General features: G+C 36.3%; 1 protein-coding gene across 2 annotated transcripts in view; it reads left to right on the top strand.

Moving 5' to 3' along the window:
• Positions 1 to 2,100: 2,100 nt before the first annotated feature.
• Positions 2,101 to 27,854, top strand: part of LOC138708176 (serine/threonine-protein kinase PLK1-like) — a 368,265-nt gene continuing 342,511 nt past the window's right edge. For both annotated transcript variants that reach the window (XM_069838442.1, XM_069838440.1), the window contains exon 1: positions 2,101 to 2,445. In XM_069838442.1, coding sequence (XP_069694543.1) covers positions 2,209 to 2,445 — 237 coding nt within the window. In that variant the 5' untranslated portion in view covers positions 2,101 to 2,208. The remainder of the gene's footprint in view (positions 2,446 to 27,854) is intronic.

The following is a 27,854-nucleotide window of genomic DNA, read 5'->3' as shown; positions in this document are numbered from 1 at the left end:
CATGCGAGGTGCGAGGAGAGATAGTGAGTGGTTTCTATAACTGCGAGATGCAAGGTCTGCGCACCTCGCAGCCATAGAAACCACTCACTATCTCTCGTGTAGTCCGGATTTGTGCGAGGCGGGCCTTGCATCTCGCACGTCGCATGCGTCGGTTCAGAAAAACCAAGTTTTAGGCGCTTGCCTGCAGATCCGGATTTGCGCTCGGGCGTGGATTCGATTCACGCTTGGGTTGATTACTTGGTTGGACTTTTTCCGAGGTTTTCTTCAAACATAAGGCAAATGTCAGGTAATCTACGGCGAATCCTCTGTTTCATCTCGCCAAATACCATCTCGCTACCACTATCCCATCGACGCTGAATAACCTAGTAGTTGATACAGCGTCGTTAAATAACCAACTAAAAATAGGGCAATTAATATTTGAGGAGAAAAATTCGCTCCGGCGCCGGGGATCGAACCGGGTCCTTGGTTCTACGTACCAAGCGCTCTGACCACTGAGCTACGCCGAATTCAATCCACAGCACCGGACCGAACCTTTCTCCTCGAATGTTTCCCTTTTGGCCTGACTCCAAGTTAGGCATATATGTTGACGTTTTATATTCAAGTCAACTGCCATTATACAAGGGGCGCACTCAGCTGAGTGACTTATTTGGCCGGGATTCCGCAGTTAAGTGCACAGTAATCTGTACAGAAATATTCACTGCTAGCTATGAGAATTGACAATTAATATTTGAGGAGAAAAATTCGCTCCGGCGCCGGGAATCGAACCCGGGTCCTTGGTTCTCCTTGCAGATATTATTCTGTAGGACAAATTAATAAAATATCTTTAATAAAAAAATAGGAGTTCATTATTTAAGTGATTAAAGAATGTTAGTAAAAATTATAGGTTTAAAATATTGTAATTTGATTTTAAACCTGTATTTTTTTGGTTGGTTATTTAACGACGCTGTATCAACTACGAGGTTATTTAGCGTCGGTGAGATTGGTGATAGCGAGATGAGGCTGAGGATTCACCATAGATTACCTGGCATTCACTTTACGGTTGGGGAAAACCTCGGAAAAAACCCAACCAGGTAACCAGCCCAAGCGGGGATCGAACCAGCGCCCGAGCGCAACTTCAGACCGGCAGGCAAGCGCCTTAACCGACTGAGCCACGTCGGTGGCCTTTAAACTTGTATCCATTTAACTTATTTTTAACGCATATAATGGTGCTTTAAAGATACCTGCGATGGCTTATTCTACTTAAATTTAATTATTACGTTATTATCGCTAGAATTATTGTATAATTTATTCGATTCGTAACACATTTTTGTAGAAGATTGGTTGGTTTCAATTTATTTAGAGACGTTCTAATTAACCATTACTGTCTTTATATTAACGTCATTGTTAATTCATATTGTGAAACCAAAGTATATATAAATATGTGGGTATTACTAACAATCAAATAATTATGCAGTTAATGGCAAGTAAATGTCACCATCACAAAAATAAATAAGGTTAACGCGGGTAGAAATTATTGTTCCAGTGCCGACGACCGCATCTCACCGAAACGGACGTCAGAATGATTTTTGTAGAAATTTTGCGCGAAATTATCATACATGTGATAAAAACCACGGCGCACTTGATATAAACAAACATTGTGGGATTAAACATGTTTATTTTGAACGCATCGGAAGACTTAAGCTGTCATTTAGCAGAATACTATTTGACATGCACATTTATAAAGTAAATTTATTATGCCCCATTTAATAAAAACAATAACAACAATTTATTGCAAGAGCGTTCAGACCAACCCACACGCGCTGAAATTTGCAGTACCAGAATAATAGAATGGAAAGCAGCAGAATGCAGTATATAAACACTTTGGTGCCAGTTCTGAAATTAACGTTTCACGAATTTGTTTCAGGACTGCGAACCGGATACCTCAAAACTCGATGAGCGTGTAGATCAAATCTGTCCGGATGTAGCATCAGTGACTGAAGTTACGAATGAAAATCGAAATCAATTGGCGAATTCCTCTGCGTGTTTCGCGTGCCTAGGTTGATATCACTGCTCGTGACGTCACAGCTGGCGCCTCTTGCGGCCACTAGCGAAGGAAGCAGTTGTAGTGTGGCTCGGGCCGGGATGGCGAAGTGAGGGCAGTGTGGCTGGTGCAAACATGAGTACGAGTGGTGCTATCATTTGAGAAAAGTCACCGAAGGTCTGGAGAATATGAGTTTAAATATTGATAAATTGGGAGAGCGTGTGTGTAGGGATGTTAACAGTGCACCCCCTGGAGGGTGGAAAACAGAAAAACGATACTGCAACAATGATTCCTTGGACTCGGGAATTGCCGGACTGAAGGACCCACATTATAGCAGCAACAAAAACAGTGATTCAGAAACTTCAGAATACATTGTAGATCCTTCGACAAGAACTACCTACCTGAAAGGAAAATTCTTGGGAAAAGTAAGTAGCCAATATCAATTATATATATCACTGTATTTAAATATGTTATGTGTCATTTACCGACTGATAAAATCTATAATTTACGAGCCGCCTTTGTACTCATGCCGAAGATATTGGGCAAAATTATGACAGAAAACATGTATGAAATTGTTTCATTACTTAAATATTGTAACACGAATATTCCAATATTGATATTTTCATAATTCTTTGAGTTCATTGTATTTGAAAATTTCCTTTATGTTAGCAACTATCGGAACTTGAATCTAGACTCCGAGGCTAGAGGATCACGAAAGAATAAATTGAGTCGAAGGGTCGTAGTTAAGTGCGTTAGCCGATGTTGTTATGATGCGTTGTTCTGCGGAGTTATGTCCATTTTTGCGAAGTTGTAGCTTTGTTGTGGACGCATTTTGACAGCTTCCCGTTGTTCTGCTAGCCTCCCATACCATAATCTACACCTGTTTGGCGGAGAATCGGCAACATAGCCTGCTAGCAGGGTAGAGAGTAGGCGACCGGGTACACGCTCAGTTGCCAGTTTTTTGGAAGACAAAGAAAGGAGTCAATCGCCCCATACGGGTTGTGGAGTGGTGGCGAAGACTCTAAGCCTAATGTTAGATTAAAAAAAGTAATGTTAGTTGCAATGCTAGGCAACAATGAAATGTATTGTCTCTATTCGTGACTTTGACGTTTGGCCCATGCTTCTGAAAAGTTTGACAAACGAGTTCATCACCGTGTCTTAAATCGATTTAAATGAATAAATACTGCCTTAATTTTATGTTTAGATACAAATTACCAGAAGACGGACATAAACAAGCTGCCAAATGCCTCGCACGTGTACAACACAGATTTATAATATATCAATTGTTATTATCCTTTTCGACTCAGTCGCATGTGATGTGAACATGCTTTATTTAAAACTCATTGTATATTAATAAAAAAAATTCACACTTTTTATATGGAAAATAAATTTTATTGTTTGTTTCACCACTCATTGCATGTTCATAATTTCGGTTTTTTCTTTGAAATAATCATTTATTCTGTTTGCAGGATTGTGTTTTTTATTTGTTTTTAAGATTGAGTATCTCTGTCCACCCTTGAATAATTCGAATGCAACCGTTAATCTCCATACTAATATTTGAAATACTAAATCTTTGCTTACTAAGTCAGATTCTGTATATTTAATTACCTACACGTTTATCTGTATGTATTTTCAGTTGTACGTGCGAATTCTCTTTTCCAGATTCTCTTGCGGCATAGTAAATGGTTGAATTTCCATACGATCGTAAATTTAATTGCCGTCAAACTTAAGAAGTATGGGCCATTTAATACTTATCCTTTTGTAACTAAAAGCAAAGGAGTTATACAATGTAATTTCAAAATTATTTCGCCTTTGTAACATAAATAAATACAGTTTATGTGTGCTTAATTATAAGCGAATGAAAAGCACCACAATATGTCAACGGAATTGTCAAAATGTTTCCATTTTGCAGTGGCGTGGCGTCTACATACGTTGTCGGTGTTGCTGCCGGCAACATACAAAAACTAGAAATTAAGTATATTCCTTATTATACAATTTCTTAATTTATATTTTCTATCAACAATTTAAATCCGCTAGTTTCCCGTAACACAATACATGTCAGAAAATATATGGTTGCCATCAAGCGCTGAAGAATTGAACTGATACATACACAACACTTCGGTGTTTCCTATTTACGCCACATATTGCCTGCAGCGCTTCAACGGCAAACGCGCCAAGGCTGGGAGCACAGTTTAGTATATACAGTCACGAAGCTTGACTTGAGGGTACTAAGAACAATAGACTGTGCCCATACTACTGTATTTCGCATTATCTGTGGTGAGGCGGTAGTAGAGATCCTAGTGGTTAGCAACTATCTATGGATGCATATTCCCTGCGTGTTGAGCTTCTTGACTGTATATACTAGAATGTGCTGGGAGTCAGTGACCTTCAGTGCCATGATGTGACTGTAACGCGATTATTTGCCGGTTAGATATAAAGGCAAACGTGTGTTTATTCTTCCTTACCCTTCACTCCCCAAGTATGGCTTCTAAATTTACTGGTGAAATATTCTTCTATGATTGTGACTGTGTCATATAGAGAGCTTCTTAAACCATTCTTGAGGATCACGTACATTTAGTGAGAAAAAGGTTTTGAATGACAGACCAACTCTTGAATTAAAAGACTTGAAGACTAAATCACATGGAAGTTTTCTTTATTTTACTTGTTAGCAAAATTACAATCTGTTCAACAATGTGAACGATAAGTAACAAAACGTGGAGGTTTCAAATTTATCATGGTATACAGAATCACCGAAGCTGTGCGATAGTGCAAAATTATCACGACTCTTTTGCTGGTCGTGTTTACTTTTTACAAGTGAAAAAAAAGAACGCCTGGACCAAAGGATAGTTTCCGTATGCTATGCGCGCTTGCGTGTGTGTGTGTGTGTGTGTGTGTGTGTGTGTGTGTGTGTGCGTGCGTGCGTGCGTGCGTGCGTGCGTGTGTTTTCGTAAAACGTTAATAGAACGCTCGAAAGAAATTTATCCTCTCCTCGACTGTGGTATCATTTTCTAACCGACAACACCCAGGAAATTCCCACGCCACGCCACTGCCATTTTGTAATTTTAAATTGCAATTGGGACCAATTTCGCATCTATAATTTGTTACTGATAGGCATGTATGTATGTATGTATGTATGTATGTATGTATGTATGTATGTATGTATGTATGTATGTATACACACACATAGAGGGTGAACCGTAAGTGATGTCATTAATTTTAGGTGTTATTTTTTAGATATTTCATACAAAACCTTTTAATACAATTTTTATCTGGAAAAGGACGTGAAAACTAGCAAAATTGTATTAAATTTTTTGTTTGAATTATATCAAAGGAACCCCCCCCCCCCGAAATTAATGACTTTACCGTTCACTCTGTATAGGCATATATTATACGATTTCACTGTTTGTATTTCGCAAATATTTGAATATTTCTATAGCTGGTTAAAAAAAACTGTTTTTACATTTTTAATTTTTCGGCATTGAGTTGTCTTTGGTAGTGTAAACATTGAACTGTGTAGGTGTTATGGAACTCGACACGGTATAAGGCTAACACAACTGAACAAACTCCTCTTAGGACACTGGGCATAGTATGTACACTACATAGACACGGGGAGGGGGGAAAACTTCCGTTTGATAGTCTGGAGTCGAACCGTCGTCTCCGAGACTTGGAGTCCTAGGCTCTAGATTCAGCAGAGACATACGGCATTATACGACACGGACATAGAATATTGTTTTCAGACAAAGGAATTGTACTTTATTCTAGACTTTCTGTCCCTTTTCACTGTGGAAGGACGAGCTGAACGCACAGTTTACTGTTTTTTGTTGTGCTCTTGGAAACAATCAGTTGTGGCCAACATGCGAGGTCCGATCCCACATGACTGACAACTCCACCTGTGGTTCTCTACAATACACAGCCAGCACATCTGTGACATAGAATCTTGGAAGCCTTTCTTTGGGTCTTCACAAAGTTCCAATTCTTTTCAGACGTGAGTGAATCTGAGAAGAGCTTTCAAAATTTGTTCCGTCGAACAAGCGATTGCGTGTCAGCATTTATGCATACTCGTGAGGCGCTGGGTTCGATTCCCGACAGACTAAGCCGGATTTTTAATAAACAAAGCGGCTCTAAAGCTGCTTGTTTGCGATCAAATTTTTCTTCCAATACAAAACTTTACAAGAAAACCTGTCATAGACTCGTTCGTATTGCTGACGATTTAACAAGATTTTAAAACCTTGTATTATAACTTGTGTAAGTCTAGGAGCCAAATATTAAAATAAAAATACTTAAATCCTTTGGAAAGTAACTAGGCTTTAGAAAACAATATTTGTGTTAAGTGTACGGTACTCTAAAGCGAAGAATATTACGTTTCCATATTATTTCAAAACAAAATATTTACGATTAGTATTCGGCTAATTTATAGGTCTAGGTTAGAATATTTTTCATTAAATATACATACAAGTTATTGGTATTTAAGTCGATATATCTGTCTTGCAATTTCCTCACACGCATTATTTTCCTTCATTTTATTGTGGTATACCACAGAACACACGTATCATTGGCATGGGTTTATAAACAACTTCTGTCGTCTAGGACTCCATGTATTTTATGATTCTTGGTGCCATGATCTTTTCGAATCCAATTGGGCAATTCCTTCAAAGAATTATAAAATCTTAGGTCCATTACAACATGTTCTTATTTATTAAGACAATCAAAGACTTTTAAAATATTGCAAGCGATTTGAAAATAAAACTTGTACCGTATTGGGAAGTCTTGAAAAGTCTAGTGAAGCGTTGAATTCGACGAACAGATGATCGTGTACAAGCATCTTAATGGAAGGTTTTTGAAAATAGTTCGCTGTTCTGGATTTGATTACGTAATTTTTCCATTGTTCAGTCAGAAGTCCGAAGACTGGTAGGAACCTCATGTGACAACAATAAGGCATCACTCATGAGGTAACTAAGCCAGAAAATAATGGGTTATGGTGGCCAGTTCCATTCCCCCTCCATTGTATACATCGCTGACTAGTAACGTATTTCACTAGACTTGAGAGGTATGCAACAGTTATTCCTCTGATATATCAAGTGTGATGTACTGTACCTACTATCTGATAAAAGATGTATCAGTCAGATCCTCAATCAGACGTATTTTTTTCCTTACTACCCCAGTATTTTCTTTCATTTAGCTACTCAAGTACTGACTGATTTTTTTTTCACGATTTTCTCGTACTACTAGCCTATTGATATCCAGAATTAGAAGCGACAAATTGGTCACGAAAAATGCATTGTTCTCTAAAACTCACAGGCAGTACTGAACTAGTCAAATGGTGAAAGATCGGTAACAGTTGAAGGCGTTGTTAAATTAAAACATTTTTATGAAAGTATTGCCGTTTGGAATAAATAATAATGTACATATTCAAGCAATTAGGGGCTAATTCTGATAAAATTTCATTTGCCCGAAATTTATTTATTCAGGCTGCACGAAAATTGTTACGTTTGACGGTTTGATTCAACATACTCCTCAACGAAATGGACTGCTTTCAATAACAAGAGATCGGGTCGAAACCCTCGTAGGTAAACGTGTAGGCGTTATAGAGTGGACTTCAAATAAATGGCACAGGTCTCATTGATTTTACACAGTAGTCAACAAAAGTGCAGTTTTACGTAACATTGTGCCAAATGAATGTGTATAGCCATTTGTTAAATATCACGGAGAGAGACAGCGATTCACGGTGACAAGTACTTAAACTCTGGTGCACGGTAAAATATACATTTGTGCTCCGTTCCTTTTTTTAATTCCGGTCCTGGAAAAAAAAATAGTCTACGAAAACACTCGTCTTGTTGATCATTGATCAGGAGTAGGCCTACTAATGTTCATTAGCCAAAATATCGTTCTCGAAAATTGGGTTTCTATCATTTTAAGAGTTACGCCTAAAGGACGAAATAGTTTAAATTAATAAAACAAATGTGTATGTTGTAACAATTTCACAATAATTCATTTTTCTTGCCATGTTAAGAATGATATTACTATGAATTTCATTTTTCGTTGTCGCAATAGAAAACGGTAGGGATGAAAATTTACTGGTAGTGAGTTTTGATTTCACTAAATCGCCATTGTGCTTTGTATTTCAGAGATCCATCAGTTTTCATTAATATTATTATTTTTAAAGTGCATCGTTACCAGAATGCTTACTCCAGCCATCCAAGCGTCGTTAAATAACCAACTAAAAAAACTCCATCCATCCATTCATCCATCCAGCCATCGTTTTCTCCCAAGGACAGGTCTTTCACTTCAATCTTCTCTTTTCCGTCTTCATCTTAGTCTCCTCATACGATCCATATATCGTAATGTTGTTTATCGCTTAATGTTTTTTATTATCTGACATCATCTTCTGCCTCGAAATTTTTATATTTACTCAGATGCTGAACATAAACAACATTTGTTTAAAAGTTCTGAAGAAATTTTAGTATATATACAGGGACATCATTTTATTTTTACTTCAATTTTTATTGTACCTGAGTTTTTTAATGTACTCCACTCCCACCCCTTCTACTAGTAAACTTCCAACCGTTCTCCACACAGAACCAAGGCCGCCTATGCAGTACTGAGTTAGTGAGTATAGTACGTTCCAGAAATATGTTCGCGTTTTCCAGTGACGAAAGAGCTTTCAATATTGAATCATATTTTCGCACAGGTACTGTCGTCCGTTTGCCTACGTCGCATCCCGGTTTCCCCCACCTGCTTCTGTTCGCCCCTCTGTAAAGTCTAGTAGCTGGGCTGTCTTAGCTCTTTTCTGGAAACATTAATTTCTGTTAGGAATTGGACGTCTACGTAATATTATACAACTGTTTAAAATAACTTAAATAAAAGGGCCTCGTTAAGTAATTAACTGTCACGTGACTTCCCCGCCCCCTTCTACGATCCTGCGACAAAACCACTTGGACGGACAGTAGATAGCATGTCTGACTAATTTTATCTTTTCGGATCGGGCAGAAGTGAAGATTAAATTTACAGTACGTAAGGTACGCTTTTATAGAGTAGGTACAGAATTATTTCAACATGAGTTACTCGTAAGAAGGACGAAACTGGTAATTGGAATTAGGTACAATAGTCTATAGTGCGATAATATGCACAAAAGAACTGAAGCCTGTATCGAAATGAACGGTCACCATTAAAAAAAAAAATGTGTTTAAATATCCATATTACGATTATTTTTCAATTTAACTTCATTCTCTATATTGTACGCAAATGTGCTGTAACACTACAATATACACTGCATAATTAATACGTCCGAATGGATAGCTCAGTTCGTGAGTAAAAACACTAAGTGTTAATACAGTACTGTATTTTCATTAAACAAAAACCTAATGAAAATGATCAAAACTCAAAATTGATATTTCCTAGTTTACGTAAATGAATGAACTACTTTTCTTCCCTCCTATACCTAGTAAAGTGATTTGTATTTTACGCCAGTATCATCGAAATCCAGTCTTGTAAGGGGGAGCAAGCGATGTTTCCGGTTCTAGACCTTTAATCCAAAGATATAGCCAGATTAATATTAGAAATGTTAGTAAAAATAAAATGATGTCCCTGTATAAGCAACGATGTGTTCGGAATCACTTTTTTTTTATTTAGCATTGTTTGAAATGATTCCCTATACTTTATTGTAAATATATCTTTTTCACAATCACAATGAATGCTAAAGCTCTACGGAAACGTTTTGACGCGGTTGAGGTACACGCAAGTTAAAGCCCTCTTTTTTAACTGAATGTGTATACAATGGTAAACTGAAAAAGTAGTGTGGCAGACCTCGAACGCGAGAGTTGTGGATTTGCGGCTAGAGATGTTGCCAAACGCTATACGATCAGGATTCACTTTTACTTTTTATGTACATAAACGAATATAAAAATATCTGTTTCTGATCAGTAGCAGGTTTTTGTATATTAAAAACACATTACCCCATGTTCAACAGAAATGCAGTTTATGGAGTCGTAGTTCATTTCTGTACAAGGTTTTTTAAAATAAAGTTGCAGAGTGTTTAAGGCAGCCAGAATTTGGAAAGTACTAAAATCGTTTCCAGATTGTCAGGCATTTAGAGTGTGTTAGTAATTCTACTCTGAAACAATCGATATAAAGGCTAATAGCGAAGAAAAGTTGTACATTAAGGATATTTTCTTCATGCGATGAGCCTCAACCCTTTGGTAAAGCACATTCATAGAATGCACAGAAGTAGATTGCTACATGGATCCTGAAATACCACCCCGTGGAGGGAGTCAAGGTCGACCTCTCAAGACGACATTTGTACTGATCGGAACAAGGCATGAGGCCAGATCACTGATTACTTTATGATGATAACACCAATAATAATCTTTGGTATTGTGAGAAATGTTACAGAAAGGCTTATTCAACATATTTCTCCATCCCCAGAGCAACAGATTTTCATGTATTATGAATGATCATTTAAATACCAATTCGATCATTTTCAAGATGATTGGCGATCATTCTAGCATAAGTTCCTAAAAACCCGAAGAATTTTTTCGTTCTTGGTTATTCTTGATTTCCGAACTTAAAGTTTATTCATTCATTCATTCATTCATTCATTCATTCATTCATTCTGATCTGCCCAAAGACAGATTTTTCACTGCAAACCCAACATTCTCGTCTTTCCTATTTTCTCCTTCCTCTTAGGGCCGATTGTATAAACCATTTAATCTCAGATCAGAGGTTAAATTGATCCTAGTTCTAGCTGAACTTGGAATTTTGTGTTGTATAAAGTCTGAGATTAGTTTGTCTTAAACTAAAGTCAACTTTGACTGAAGAAATTTCTTCGATTAAGTTAGATGATCGAAGTTCAGTTATTTCTTTTCTGTTTGAAGTATACGAGTGGCAGATTGTGCAAAAAGAATAACCATTATTATTAATATATATGGAAGATATATATTATTTCAATTTCTTACCTTAATATACAAACATTCTTATATTTTATAAGGCTTTATCATGTTCAGCAGTATCAACTAACATAACCTATAATTATATTATGTTTATAACAACCATTAATTATTCTTGGATATGATAGGTACATTCATAAATTTTCAAATAACTGTATTATTAAACGAAAATTGTCGTTTTATAAAGCTTTATTATGTTTAGCAGTATCAAACACCATAACATGATAACAATTTGGAGACCGGTCAATCTTCTTCTTATTGTCCGCCATTATTTACAATGCACAAAACAAACCAGTGTCTCCAACAGAGTGTGCGGAAAGTCGCCAAAAAGTAGTTGGAAAGTCGCTAGATTTCTTATTATCAACAAAGAAAGATTAAATATTGTCACTATGAGGTGCTAAAAAGGTTGCTAAATCCCTATTTAAGCTATATAAAAGTTAAAAGAAATTGTGGTCGAAAAAGAGTTAAAGTCGCCAAATTGGCTATACTGAACAAACCTGTACAACATGACCTGCGCATCACATACTTCACCTGTTTATGCGATGTTGCCAAGTCCTTTTCACGTGAACTTAGATTGCATTTGAACCTAGGTAATTTGATCGCAGAAAAGTTTTATACAATAGAAGAAGTGTCTGAACTCGGTTCACTTTCCGATCTTCGATCAAAACTGATCTTCAGTCAGGGAGTTTTATACAGTTGGGCCTTAGTCTCCTCATATGATCCATATATCTTAATGTTGTCTATTATCTGATATCTTCTTCTGTCCCGAACTCTTCTCCTGTTCACCATTCCTTCCAGTGCATCCTTCGGAAGGCAGTTTCTTCTCAACCAGTGGCCCAGCCAGTTCCTTTTCCTCTTCCTGATCAGTTTTAGCATCATTCTTTTTTCATTCTTTCCAACACAACTACGTTTCTTATTCTGTCTGTCAACTTAACATGTTCCATCCTTCTCCATATCCACATTTCAAATGCTTCTAGTCGCTTCTCTTCACGTCGTCGTAATGTCTGTTTCTGCCCCAAACAATGCTACACTCCACACAAAGCACTTCATTAGTCTCTTCCTTAGTTATTTCTCCAGAGGTCCGCAAATGATGCTCCTATTTCTATTAAAAGCTTCCTTTGGCATTGCTATTCTCCTTTTGACTTCTTGGCAGTAGCTCATGTTACTGCTTATACAGGGACATCATTTTATTTTTACTTCAGTTTTTATTGTACCTGAGTTTTTGAATGTACTTCACTCCCACCCCCTCTGCTAGTGAACTTCCAACCGTCCACACAGAACCAAGGCCGCGTATGCAGTCAAAGTCGCCTTATGGTCATAGTAAATAATACTGAGTTAGTGAGTATAATAAGTTTCAGAAACATGTTCGCGTTTTCCAGTGACGAAAGAGCTTTCAATATTGAATCATATTTTCACACAGGTACTGTCGTCCGTTTGCCTACGTCGCTTCCCGGTTTCCCCCACCCGCTTCTGCTTGCCCCTCTGTAAATGCTAGTGGCTGGACTGTGTTAGCTCTTTTCTGAAAACTTTAATTTCTGTTAGGAATTGGACGTCTACGTAATATTATAGAACTGTTTAAAAAAGCTTACATAAAAGGGCCTCGTTAAGTAATTAACTGTCACGTGATTTCCCCCCTTTCTACGACCCTGCTACAAAACCATTTGGACGGACAATAGGTAGCATGTCTGAGTAATTTTATCTTTTCGGATCGGGCAGAATTGAAGATTGAATTTACAGTACGTAAGGTAGGCCTACTCTTTTATAGAGTAGGTACAGAATTATTTAAACATGAGTTACCAGCACGAAGGACGAAACTGGTAATTGGAATTAGGTACAATAAATAGTCTATAGTGCGATAATATGTACATTAGAACTGAAGTCTGCATCGAAATGAACGGCCACCATTTTCAAAAATGTGTTTAAATATCTATATTATGGTTATTTTTCAATTTAACTTCATTCTCCATATTGTACGCTAATGTGCTGTAGACAGTATAATATACACTGCATAATGAAAACGTCCGAATGGATAGCTCAGTTCGTGAGTAAAAACACATTAATACGGTATTCTATTTTGATTAAACAAAAACCTGATGAAAATTATCAAAACTCAAAATCGCGATATTTCCTAGTTTACGTAAATGGATGTACTACTTTTCTCTCCCCCTATACCTAGTAAAGTGATTTGTTTGTATTTTACGCCAATATCATCGAACTCCAGTTGTGGAACGGGGTAGCAAACGGTGTTTCCGGTTCTCAACTGTTAATCAAAAGTATAATAATAATAATAATAATAATAATAATAATAATAATAATAATAATAATAATCCGTGGCGCTACAGCCTGTGAAGGGCCTAGACCAACCAGCCGGCTGCTGGCCTCACGCCCACATGCCGAAGCAGAGGTGTACGATCATCCAACCAGAATGGAGGTATCGTGTGGTTAGCACGATGATCTCCCCAGCCGTTATAGCTGGTATTCCCAACCGGATTTCGCTACCTATCGTAGCTCCCCAAGTGCATCACGATGCTGGGTGGGCACCGGTCCCATACACTGGGCGAAATTTCATGAGAAAACTTCTTCCCCATGAGGACTCGAACCAGCGCGCATTCCGTAACGCGAGTCCTAGGCGGGATGCCTTAGACCGCGTCGCCACGGCGCGGGACTAATCAAAAGTATAGCCAGGTTAATATTACTGTGCTCCAACCACGAGAAAGTCTCTGCCGGCTGAGACGAAAGGGAGTAATGCTGTGAATGAATGTTGATGTCATAAGATGTTATAAGGTCACAAGGTCACACACGTGGGTACTCTTATCTCTATTTGCTCGCTGTCACAGCACAGACAATAACATTGATACACACATGTTTATACTAACCTAGTTACAAAATTAGATCACTGTTAATCTCCTGGTCTTTTAATCTCTCCGTACAGAAAATAACAAATGCTGGAGAGCGCATGCTTTTAAACAGACGTTATAACGATAATATTATGCATCTACTTCGCGCCAATACGTGTCGCAATTAAGCACATTCCTTTCACAGTTGATCTCCTGGTTGGAGAACAGTAGAAATGTTAGTAAAAATAAAATGATGTCCCTATAGTACATCCCAAATATTTAAAGCTGTCCACTTGCTTTTCCGCCTCATTTAGAATTCGCAAATTTACTTTCCTTACTTCTCTTTCTGTGACCATGATCTTCATCTTGTTGGCATTTGTCTTCAATCCATACCGTTCACAGGTATCGTTTAGCTCCAGTAGCATATCCCTTAGTATCATCTCCTCTTCTGCTAACAACGCTATATCATCAGCAAATCTTAAACTTAAAAGTTGAGCCATTGAATATGATGTTGATGATAACTTGAGTCAGACGTAGGCCTACTACAATGCGGAATAGAAAATATATGATTTTGTTTCGAGAAAACAGAGAGGATAACAACTGAGAACGATGGGTATCAGTTCCTTGACTCGCAATGTTAATAACGTGTTTGAAGTAGGTAGGCCTGTGTTGAGGAGTTGTTGAAGCCCCTGGAATATCGAGTGGAAGGGCTAATCTATGCAACCCACGCAACTCTCTTCCTGACACGGCCGGCGCGGAGACTCCTCCAACATACTTATCAAGCTCATCCGTGTACTAGCCATGCGACAAATATTCCCCAAGATATTGCACCTCACTCAGCTTATCGTATTAATTTACCTATTTAATACACTTTTAACAGCATATGGTCTATTCCATCTCAAATCGACCGAAATATAGAGAAAATTGACCTTGCAATTTTTAAATACTGTATAATGAAACTTTTTCTGTCCGCTGACAACTGTGATACAGTGCTTTGTGAAAAGTTTGAGGCAATAGAACTTCATAGTGTTTAAATTTAAAATATTTAAATGTATCTCATTTTCATAAAATTAGCAACTTTGAACTATTGTGGCTCCGAAACCCTTTCACCCAATGATCAAAATCATGGTTTCTTTGGATGCTGAGAAATTATAGTTTATATTGATATGTAAACAGTTTTTCTTACTTTTTATGGAAATTGAGAAATTTAGATTTTTCTTCATTAAGACGCCTTTGCCCACGAAAAAATATTTTTAAAATATACGATTAGATTCCGCATTGAAAGCACAAATGAACACATATTTTTTACTGGTGCACCGTTGATAAGAAAGTATTGAAAATATCAAATAAAGAAAATAAATAGTACCCGCGTGAACTAACCAGCTGACTGTAGGTAGTCGAGACAAGCAAGGCCAGGAGACAAACACGTGATGTTTCATCTAGTAGCGCATAGCTAGGCTAGCTTTATCACAAGTTTTCATAATCACAGGAGTAAAATGACGCCCAACGCTCGCTTATCTTCAGCTCTCGGCCTGTGCGTGCGGTACTGCGCCGTTGAAGTCCAGGCGTGTGAAAATAATTTATTTAATACCCTCGAAACTTATTGCCGAGCCACTAAGCAAACAATGCCGAATCCCTCTTAATAATTAAAGTTTTTTTCTCAATATTTTTTAAATTTTTACAAATAGGCAAAAAGCCTAAAAGTAAGTAAAATCAGATTATCTGTCTCTCTGTATACAATAAAAATAAGGATTATTTCTTAACATAACCTACCAAATGTCAGCTTCAAAATGAGCTCTCGTTCAATGTTCTGCAGTAAATGGTTCCAGAGTTCTGAGCGCTGAAAAAGGCTTGTTTTTATAAAATACGCTAAATTTGTCGCTCAATAGTACGAAAACCGTTTGACTTTCGATAATATATTTTTGAAAATGCACTCTCCTCAGCACCTTGTGTAAATAGGGAAAAAATTAGGTTATTAAAAAATGCAAGGTTTTTTACTGATCGATTTCATATGGAATAGCCCGTATAGTCCACCGCTGTGGAGTAACGGTTGGCATGTCTCACCGTGAAACGAGCGGGCCCCGGTTCAAATTGTGGTTGGGACAAGTTATCTGGTTGAGGATTTTTTCGAGGTTTTCTCTCAATCCTGTAAGTACAAATATCGAGTAAATTCCGATTCTGAACCCTGGACTCTCTTCTCCCACATTATCACCTTCATGTCACTCAGACGCTAAATAAGCATTTCACTTGATATAGTTTCTTAAAATAACCACGGACGGGAGTAATAAATTTTTCTATAACGATTTATTTAAGCTTCAATATATCAATTTTGCAATTAATATGAGGTATTTTTTTGTGTTAGTCTATTGGCAGTAATAATATTGCGAAATATTAATTTAAATACAATAATTTCGGGAAAACAAAAATCATACCTCTCAATAACACGAGTCCACAAAATTAAAAATTAGCAATAAAAAATTCGAGTATCATTCTGAATTTTATGCTTAAAATATCACAATATAGAAGGTTAATATTGCATCAATTGAAGACACCCATGCTTTCACAGTTTAGGTGAAAAATTATTTTCTCTCTCTTCTGTAAAATTTACTTTCTGGGACTATTGTTGTTTATTCAACTATCGAGTCATTTAAATTGAAGAGTAAGTAGCGTTCAGCTTAAATTACCATAAACTTGTATATTTCAAGGTAGTCTAATACAAAAAAAATTGGAAGGTTTACATGCACAAACACATAATTACAACGGTAACTTGAGAACAGATAATCCCCCGTCTCTATAGAAATAAGGTAGGCCTATAGTTTTCCATTCTAAAACCTCGTTCACATTTTTCAATTACCGGTAACTTGAATTCATAGCTTGAATTCAAGTCACTTGATTTCAGGGAACCTGAATTTCAAACATATTCAAGTTATTTTGTTTTCAAGTAGGATGAAATGGCGTCGATGGAAGTTGTGCAAATAGGAATTCATGTAGTATATAACAAAGCTCCTTGCCAGGGAACTGATAAAGATGTTCAAGAAATGGAAGAAGCGTCGTTCAGTGCTATGCGTTAGGAATTGGATTAGTAAGAGAAATACATGACCATTTGATCATTGCAAGTAGAATAGGTCTAAGTGAAATAATCCAGCAAAGATTTAGACCTAATAATTGTTAATGTAAATGTAACAAAATAAACTGATGTAATTTACCGTATTTGAAAATGATTTTCTTGAATCTGTGACAGTTCCCGAAAACTCTATCAGCCACATTGAACTATGTCAGTTTCGGATGATAAATGTCATTCCTTCAAGCAACCTTTTTTTAATTCGTCCTATATTCATCACGTTTTGGTTAGATAGTTTTAATGGTTTTTCATTTTCTTTCGTACCTCATCTGTGTCCACACTAAAACCTCTCCTGTTCAAATTCCTCAGTGAACTCCCTCGTGACAGTTTTCCTTGTAAGCTTATTTCTGTCACGATACTTTGCAGTGTCTATATCCCACAGGCCTTCGTGAGCTTCACACAACTCCAGAAACTCAAGTACTTGGTTATTATTCCACTTACTCAGTATTTACTATTATTTTTACTTTTCAGTACAACAGAAAAAAGTGTTAATTTACCGCGCTTAAAATAGGTGTCAATCTTAAATCGCGGGTTTTTCCCTTGAATTCACGTTATCAAGTGAAGTTCGTATCCTTCAGTTTGTTTCAAGTGTCATTTCAAGAAGGGTAAAAGGTAGAAAGGGATTCGTCCACACCTGTGGAGTAACGGTCATCGCGTCTGGCCGCGAAATCAGGTGGCCCGGGTTCGAATCCCGGTCGGGGCAAGTTACCTGGTTGAGGTTTTTTCCGGGGTTTTCCCTCAACCCAATACGAGCAAATGCTGGGTAACTTTCGGTGCTGGACCCCGGACTCATTTCACCGGCATTGTCACCTTCATTTCATTCAGACGCTAAATAACCTAGATGTTGATACAGCGTCGTAAAATAACCCAATAAAATAAAATAAAAATGAAAGGGATTCAACTTTACTTTAAGCTGCTACTTGACTTGAAGTAAACTTGAAACACAATTCACACTGTTAAATTTTGTCGAATCAAGCCACTTGATTGAACCTACTTGAGAAGTGTGAACGAGGCTTAACTGCACAGATCAGGTGTCGATGAAATCTTGATGTCCTATGTGCCACATATTATTATTATTATTATTATTATTATTCGGATTCGGAGAATCTTTTGAGCGTGAAGTGAACTTAAGTGTGTTTACGTCAAGCTAACAAACTTCCTTTCCTGAAGTTCCTATTGCTATACACATGACGCATTTGAGTTTTCTTTGCCTGAACGTATCAGTACTATATTCGTGAAGTTGAAGACATCCTTTCTTTGTGTAAGGTGGAGATACCATAAAGGTTTGCATGTTAAAGAAGACCTGCTGTCATTTTGCATATAGATATTTCCACGCAACGAAATCGTGATGAAGGCGTGGGCATAGTATCGTTCAAGAGAAGAGAGAGGTCCGCTTTGACGCACAGTACGCACTACTCTCCCGAGGGGAAATGTCCCAAATTAGATTTATATTTAAATGTCTACAAAAAAAGTCCTCCCCGGGGAACTAATGTTAATTCAGTACGCATCTCTGGAATATGGGATATTTATAAGGAGAGACAAAGGGTTGAATTTAAAACAAAGGGTTTACATTTAAGTGCTCTGTTTTTGATTTATCTTATACGAAGTAACAACAAAGTATATTTTATTGATGCTGCAAAAATTTAGAACAATTTGACTCTAATTTTAAATTATTCCTTAGCTGTCCAATGCATTCATAGATAGTTGCGTTTGTGTGCATACAGAACAAAGCATGAAATAAAGATCATCCTTGTCTCAGTCCTTGGTTAATTAACTTAATTCTGTGGCGCGATTTATAACTATACGTTTTTGTTCCTGCTTATGCGATTCGTATTTCTGTCGGGTGTCCGGCTACTTTTTCTGATACGTTTTTAACTTTATAAATACATGAGACAACCTTAGCCGTGACGGAAATCCTGCGCTTACATCCTCCCGACGTCGCAGCTGTAGTGATTGAGTCGCGATTTTTTATTGTCGTCCTTAATGTCGATGATCGGATTCCTAGGCCCGGTTTCTTCAATCTTTGTTAAAATGCACCTAACATAGTGTTAATTAACTGCAAGTTAAAAGTATGAATTGCTGTTGAAAATATTGCGTTTCTTCAACTTTACATTTCACATTTTAACATTCTGTTTGTTAACTCTCTGTTAGGACCAGAGATTCTAGAATTTAACCATAACCTATAACCAAGTATAGGCTCACTTCTGTTTTCTGAACTCTGACAATTGCGTTTCTCGCTTGTTTCCGTTGTTTGATTCAGAGAGGATAGAAGTCTTTCTATTCTCTCAATTTTGATTTCTGCTTCTTTCCTTGTCTGTATCACAATAGCGTGGAGCGGCGTATTGGTATTGCTGTTATGAAAATAATGGAAAACACTGAAACAAAAAGAAATCTTGGGACTAATTTCTCTTCGTTCGAAAGAAACCTTCTGCTGGAAATTATTTCGCAGTATAAACCAGTTAATGAGAATAAACAAACAAACAGATCTAAGTTGAAAGCGAAAAGTGAGGCTTGGCAGAAAATAGCCTGTACCTTTATATGAACTTCTGTTCTGTCAAATCACAGAAATCATCTCCTCTGTTTAAGTATTCATGGATATCATTTTCTAAGTAATCCAGTTATATAAGTTCAGCATCTAACGCACCAGTATTTAGGGCCATGTCAATTCATTTGTACAGAAAATTATTATTTCAAATTAAGCCTGTCATTCAATTTATTTTATCACACTGCACCTTTGTGTTATTAACCCTAATAAAAGTAAAAGTATTACGAAAACTGATACTGTATAAACTCAGCGAGTATGATTATTTACGTCTGACTCAACTAATTTGTATATATTTTGTGACTTTTAATTTCATTCGATGTAAACAGATGATACTTTTTATTATTATTATTATTATTATTATTATTATTATTATTATTATTATTATTATTATTATTAAGAAGCCTTCTGCATCTCTCTATCAAACCAATGTCGGGTGAAGGGTCACGTTCCACAGTTTTAAAACTACTGCCGCTGAGCGACAGAGACGGAGAGGGTACTTGTGACAACGTCTCGCTCGCGGAACGTCAGGAGGTTCGAGCGCGACTAGTAGTCATTAGGGAAAGTACAGTATTGCATTGCGAAAGAAAAGCAATGTGGAGATTTTCTGGGAAATGCAGGTTTTCAGCATTACTGATAAATGGTTTTAGAGATGTCATTTGCCTTGGTACTGCAGTTTTTCCTAAACTATTGGATAGATTTTGTTCATATTTGGTATACCTACGCCTAAGGCCCAATTGTATAAAGCTCTCTGACTAAAGATCAACTTTGATCGAAGATCGGAAAGTGAACCGAATTCAGACACTTCTTCTATTATATAAAACTTTCCGCGATCAAATTACCTTGGTTCAAATGCAATCTAAGTTCATGTGAAAAGGATTTGGCAACATCGCATAAACAGGTGAAGTATGTGATGCGCGGGCCATGTTGTACAGGTCTGTTCAGTGTAGCCAATTTAGCGACTTTAACTCTTTTTCAACGATAACTTCTTTCAACTTTTATATTGCTTAAATAGAGATTTAGCGACCTTTTTAGCACCCCATAGTGACAAAATTTAATCTTTCTCTGTTGATAATGAGAAATCTAGCGACTTTACAACTACTTTTTGGCGACTTTCCGTACACTGTGTTGGAGACACTGGTTTGTTTTGTGCATTGTAAATAATGGCGAACAATAAGAAGAAGATTGACCGTTTTCCAAATTGTTATCATGTTATGGTGCTTGATAATGCTAAACATAATAAAGCTTTATAAAACGACAATTTTCGTTTAGTAATACAGTTAATTGAAAATTTATGAATGTACCTATCATATCCATTAATAATTAATGGTTATAAACATAATATAATTATGATACTGCTGAACACGATAGAGCCTTATAAAATATAAGAATGTTTGTGTATTAAGGCAAGAAATTGAAAACATTATATATATATATATATATATATATATATATATACCATATCTATTAATATTAATAACGGTTATTCTTTTTGCACAATCTGCCATTCGTATATTTCAAACAGAAAAGAAATAACTGAACTTGGATCATCTAACTTAATCGGAGAAATTTCTTCAGTCAAAGTTGACTTCAGTTTAAGACAAATTAATCTCAGATTAGACTTCATACAACACAAAATTCAAAGTTCAGCTAGAACGAGGATCAGTTTAACCTCTGATCTAAGATTAAATGGTTTATACAATCGGCCCTAAATGTGTCAGGGAATGGACATCGAATATTATTTTGATAAAAATTAATAAGATATTTCAAATCAAAAACACAATATGGCTTCGTGTTTTTTTTTCTTGCAAAGGATGAAGAAATAAATAATTAAATGAATTACTAGACTCCTATGTCTCTGATTTTATATGTAGAATTGTGTATAATCTTTTTTTTGCGAATTTTCAAGCCCAAATAGCTTCCAGATGCAGATGTACTTAGTCATTAGTCATAAGTGGTTCGGATAAAGTAGCTATATCAGGATATGCTGTATAGCAGTGTTTCTCAAACTATGGTCTGCGAACCACCTGTGGTCCTAGAGGTCTGCCCTTGTGGTCCTTCAAAAAAGATAGAAGAAAAAATAAAATTCAAACAAATTGCGTACCATACTATAGCTGAAAATCTCAGAGTTTGGAAATGACACATGGCAATCGCCTTTCACTTTTTCTTCCAGTACTGACATTTTATGAATTTTATTACCCTAATCGTCTACCGAATTCTCACTCTACTCTCAGCAACAAAAGAGCGTCTGGTGCCGCACCTGTAACCCAGCCAGGGACCACCAAATTCACAACAGAGGACCAAAGTACCGAACCTTTTCATGTATTTATGACTTTCTTAATAGTTTTGCCGACACCCAGTCTTCACATTGAAATGGTCACGTACTGTACGTCGTACACCAATAATAGAACATGCCAAATTGCATCTTTACTTGTTGAAAATCGGGCATGTTTCTGCATTATTTTTTTATTTCTGTTTTTCCAGATGACGATATAAGAAATTTTAGACTCCGCCTGTTTTAAAATCCGGGCGAATCAGATCCAGAAATTCAAATTACAATACTTTTCTAATTATTTTTCTGCAGCCAATCACAAGTAACTTATAACAAATTCTGTGCATTGTTGAGTCATCGCTTGCCTGTTAGCAGTTACTTGTTTGAAATCCTTATGTGCTACACGCTAGTAGTTGTCTATGTCTCTGTTAAATAGTGTCCATTATACATCTTCATAAAGAAAGGAACGCTTCATTTAGGCAGTGCTAATAGTTCAGAAGCTGTGTGTGAAGATATTCAGGGATTCTAGTGTCATTAAAGACATATCTAGTCCTAGTGGTAGCTGTTCAAAAAATACTTTCGTAAATAAGACAAGAGTTATTTTGAAGTTGGATTTACTTGGTGTGACAGTGAGAGTGAACCAAAATCTCGGTGCGTTTTTTGTTACGAAGCCCTTTCAAACGAGTGTATGAAACTCGTGAAATTGAAACGGCACTTAGAAATAAAACACACGTGTAAAAAGTAAACCTGTCGAATTACAGTATTAATGTGCGTACCAACATTTATTAATTTTTTTAATTTATAAGTGAAAGATTGTCCAAACTCTAATAGACTTGAATTATAAAAAAAAAAAAAAATCAATTTTCTTCTATTAACATTAACTTATTTAGTTAATAATAATATGAAATTAATTGAAATAAATTAATTTTAATTAATTAATTCTATTTTAAATTATAAGTATAATTACTGGTATTAAAATATGCTACAAAAATGATAAATTTGCTTTCGAAGGGAGCAAGAGTAAGGTGGTCCGCGGAACTGTTCCGACTTAAAAAAGTAGTCCCCACTTCAAAAAAGTTCGAGAAACGCTGCTGTATAGGATAGGGCCTTGACTTGCTTCAGTAAACACTACCCCCTTCCACTAGCTAAAACTGTACCTGCTGGGAAGAGAGCTCCCCACCCCTAGCTAAAACTTCAGTGAACTGGCTGGGGGACACGCGACAACTAGTTAATGTTTGTAAACAAAACGCACGGACCAAGAATGCCTATCCTGATACAGCTACTTTATAGTCATAACAACCTTTAGTGGGGAGTGACTCTTTCTAGTACGTTTAGTACTTTTCTTTATATTCCCCTTTCCAAAGTAAAGTGTAGTACAGAATATTTTAATATCCATATCGCTGTGAAAGAGGATTATGGCAGAATTTGTCAAATTTACAATTTAAAGTTAATATGAAATTTGTATCGCGTATTTATAAGTTACAAGTTCATACTATACCAAGTCTAGGCTGTGAGTTTATCGCTTCCGAAGCTATTTGCATTAATTTACATCAATATATGACTCGATATAAAAAGTCCCTTACATGAAAGTTTTAGGTATAGGGTTTTAATATTATCCAGAAATTTTTAACTTTAACTTTAATTATTTAAAATTGCAGTATGTAATTTAACCTATTAAAGTTTGTACTAAAATTAATTTGACTTAAAAACCCAGACAGAAATTTTAATATGTGTACCTACTACAACATTCTCTAAACATTTCAACTGATTGGAATAAGAATTGCATCGCTAGGAGCATTTTATACGCATCAAAATGTTCAAAAATAAAAAACAAACTCAGAAAACGGAAAGGAAGCTGTGCACCTGGTCGTTATATGTACATGCTTCTTAAAATGTCCGCTGCATACTTTAAAAAGGACGGAACAAGTTGAAGTGATCACGTTTTTTTAAATATTAAAAACTGAATAGTAATATGCGTTACAAGAGCGGTATGTTGAAGTTTTCATGTTCGAGGAAAAGTTTGAAAAAGCGAAACGTAGTAGAAATCTCCATCTTGGTTTCTGTTCAATGACCGCAAATTTGCAAAACAAAAATATCTATCTTCAACATTGATGCTTTAAAATGTTTTCTGTGTTTACTATACTCCAGCAGGCCGTGATATACGTCTGTCTTTTTTTCCCCCCAGTCTGTAAATGCGAACTTAAAACAAACGGTAAGGTTATGTAATGATTTATTTTTCATTTTAATATTTTAACAATATTATTTATATAACATATTGCAGTAATAACATCGGCAAGTTTGTTGATTTTTTTCACGGCTTCCTTAATGTTACTTGCATCACGAATGCAGTAACTTTAGTGGAGTTGTAGAGTTTACTTAATTTTGAGAATATTTAAAAACAATAATTAACAGTGCAATGTGGGTGAAATTGCAGTGGTAAGTTTCCAATTTATAATTATTATTATTATATTGAACGTCTCTAAAAATAATATGTTAAAAGCCTAAAGCCGTAAAATCAATATGTCACTTAAGCGGTAAGAAGAGGGACATTGTTGTGTGTGTTAGGTTGGGAATACTGAATGTGGAATTCTAGACTTACCGCGTATTGGTTTTGTGCGGAAACCAAGCAAATACGCACGATCTCGCACAAAATACTTTTTGTACAAATTATTCAAATTTTAGTGACAACTACTGATAACATACCTTAAATGTCTATTTTCGTAAATAGAAAAAATGTTAGAAAATGTTACAGTATACATCCGAGTTACGGTAACTCTTAGCTATGCGCATTCCAACCCCCACAAATCGACAGTAAGAAAGCTAGCTTAGTGCCCAGGTTTCGAGCAAGCAATCCCACTCTTCTCTAGACTTCCGGTTATCAGGGAATCCTACGGAATTCAAATAGGACTGAATTATGATGATAGGAAACGGGAGAACTTAGAAGAAACCTCAGAATAAAACGATGTACTCCTTAAGTTTCGACTGACTTTTCAATGACCGGGACTCTTTTCCAGACCGCCTGTTCTAAACAACAGCCACGCAGGGAGCTGGTCTTTCATGCCATCCTTTAAGATGCGTATCAAAATATTAAACTTAAATATGTCTTTTGAATAATAAAGAAAATGTTATAAACGTGATATCACTGAACACACAAAGCAACGAAATTAATGAAAAAACTCGTGAACCTTAAGATAACTTTCTATTGTAAGATAGGGGAGTAGTGGGTACAGTGAGACACAAAATATTAAGACATGTATGCAAGTGAAATTTCAAATATTTTTAAAATCAAGTGTAACAGAAATATACATAAAAAATGGAGTACAATAATACATAAACAGAAATGTTAATAGATAAAGGACATAATATGCAATGCGTGTTTGTCAAAAAAATGCAAATGTCTCCCTGTTCCCATTCAGGAGGGTACAGTGAGACACCAGTGTCTATTAACGGACATTGAAATGATTTACATTTATTTCAAAAGAAAAGAAAGCTTGCTGTCTCTTTATCTTGCCATGTTCTGTAGACTTATTTGGAATCATTTTGATGTCTGACTTCGAAACCATTGAAACATTTGGAAAAGTGAATTTTCCATGACATTTTAAACTTTTGATAAAAATAAAATGAATTTTGGTGACAACAAAGCTTATAATTATAAGAATTTAATTTAATTCTTTATTATTTTTTAATATTTTTAAAAATTTGGTGAATAATTTTTTATTTAAGAAACCATTAAAATGTAATGTATCCGTTATTTTAAGCTATAGTTCCTAAATTGGTTACTAGTATGTTCATTTTTAATGTTAATTACCGGTAAATGTAATATAATTACAGTTTATTTTTGCAAATCATTGGTACATGGGAACAGTCAGACGTCTCAGTGTACCCTTCAATGCCATGTCTCACTGTTCCCTTTACGCATAGTTCGTTTAAAAATGGCACCATCACTTCGACATCAAAACAAGAAAGACGAAACTTTGCAAACCATAACGTCAAATACCATAGTATTAGGTAACAAAACATTCATATTTCTATTTAATTTGTATATCCAATATAACCTTCATTAAACACAAGCCCAAATTTTACTTCTGGAGTGAAAAATTACGAATTATTTTTTCATCACTCACCTTTATAACTAGAATCAAATCGAGTTACTTACTCATGCAACATACAACTCCACTATTACAAACATTTCAACATCAAAATTTACCATCTAATAAAAAAAGTCTCACTGTTCTCCCTGTCTCACTGTACCCACTTCTCCCCTACTACTTTCGTGCAGTTTAGAACATATTTACGGTATATTGGTGCACTAAATGTAATTTATGCGTGTCTTATCTGAAGTCTGATTAGTGTAATATGTTGCTAGGCAGCGATGTATGCAATGGAGTGGGAAAGGAACTCGCCATCCTACCACATTATCTCCTGACTTAGTTGCCTCATGAGTGATGCCTTATTGGTTTCACTTATGAGGTCCACACATGACATGGGACAGTTGACTAAGCGACGACAACAACGTGTGTCTTTTGAAAACTAATTCAAAATTATCTACAGGCAGAAAACCAAAGGTGAAATGATTAAGAACTGAATTGTTGCGAGGCACGCAAAATTTCGGGAAAGTATGCTTCATCTTCGTGAAAGTCATATTTTTCTGTGCCAAAAGTAGATCACTCTTGCATAAAGTTGTGAAAGACGGGAGTGTTCTATTTTCTCTCAAGACTTCCAAGAACTCCAACAATGAATCACGAAGGAGGGTCAAATTATCTACCTGAAGCGATGTGATGAGGTAATCAGCTTCAGCATGAAAGCGAAGTACCATTTAAATGTCGAATTCTAGGTCTTTTAGCGCAAGAATTATAATATAGCTTCGATGTGCTTTGTAATAATAATAATAATAATAATAATAATAATTTATTTAACGTGGCAGAGTTAAGGCCATACGGCCTTCTCTAACACTCAACCAAGAGTACAAAACAAAGCACTACAAATTTACAAAGTACAGTACACACACAAAACTGAAATAGATAATCGTAATATAATGTAAAAAGCAAGTCAGTAAAAATCAGACATATCTTATATATAAAAGTCAATGTGGCTATGTATGTATGTATGTATGTATTTTAGTAGGTTATTTTACGACGCTTTATCAACAGCTTAGGTTATTTAGCGTCTGAATGAAATGAAGGTGATAGTGCCGGTGAAATGAGTCAGGGGTCCAGCACTGAAAGTTACCCAGAATTTGCTCATATTAGGTTGAGGGAAACCCCCGGAAAAAACCTCAACCAAGTAACTTGCCCCGACCGGGAATCGAACCCAGGCCACCTGGTTTCGCAGCCAGACGCGCTGACCGTTACTCCACAGGTGTATGTATGTATGTATGTATGTATGTATGTGCTCTATACAAGTTCCCTTAAACTGCAAGTCTCAGTCATAAATTACCAACATATTTAATGACTTAATTGTGTGATCCACCGTGTACAACGAAAATAATGACGAAAAGGGACAAATGTTGCGAAAGTTTTAAAATTTGTTATGTTATGATTTTGGAATTTTTTCAGAGTAAATTAATCGGCTAGGGAAGTTAGATGGATTGCATTTGTACAGAAATACCCGTTACACGGGGAAAAGCGTACAAGCTGTACTAAGACCAGCAGTAATTTATTTGTTGCTCATTACGTGGTCATGCAGCTGGATCACGGTATAGCGGGAAGCGCTCTTCGCTTGTTTCGAAACAACATTCACATACAAGTTCATTAATAACGACTTCCAGCTTTTAGAGCTACCGGTATTTTTTATTCTGTAACATCCTGCCCGCTCCTTTCTCACCTCCGGGACCGCGCCCACCCATCGGGCGTCGCGTCGCGGAGTGCTGCCCAGCTCTGCCCGTCCGTTGCTCCGCTCCGTGGAGCTCCAACAGGTTGCTGCGTAAGCACTGCGTTTTGGATTGTCCATTAATTTTGAGTCCTAGATTTTGTATGGCTTTGATCTAATGCCACAACTATTTTCGCTTGAATGGCAGGAAAAAATTAAAACTTGAACGGTCTTACTAATAAAATCTCTATTTTTTTAGTAGGTTATTTTACGACGCTTTATCAACAGCTTAGGTTATTTAGCGTCTGAATG

Source organism: Periplaneta americana, chromosome 10, assembly GCF_040183065.1.
Source record: "Periplaneta americana isolate PAMFEO1 chromosome 10, P.americana_PAMFEO1_priV1, whole genome shotgun sequence".
In the NCBI taxonomy this organism is placed as follows: Eukaryota; Metazoa; Arthropoda; class Insecta; order Blattodea; family Blattidae; genus Periplaneta; species Periplaneta americana.
Note: the sequence above shows the minus strand (reverse complement) of the source record. Positions and strands in the feature narration are given on the sequence as shown.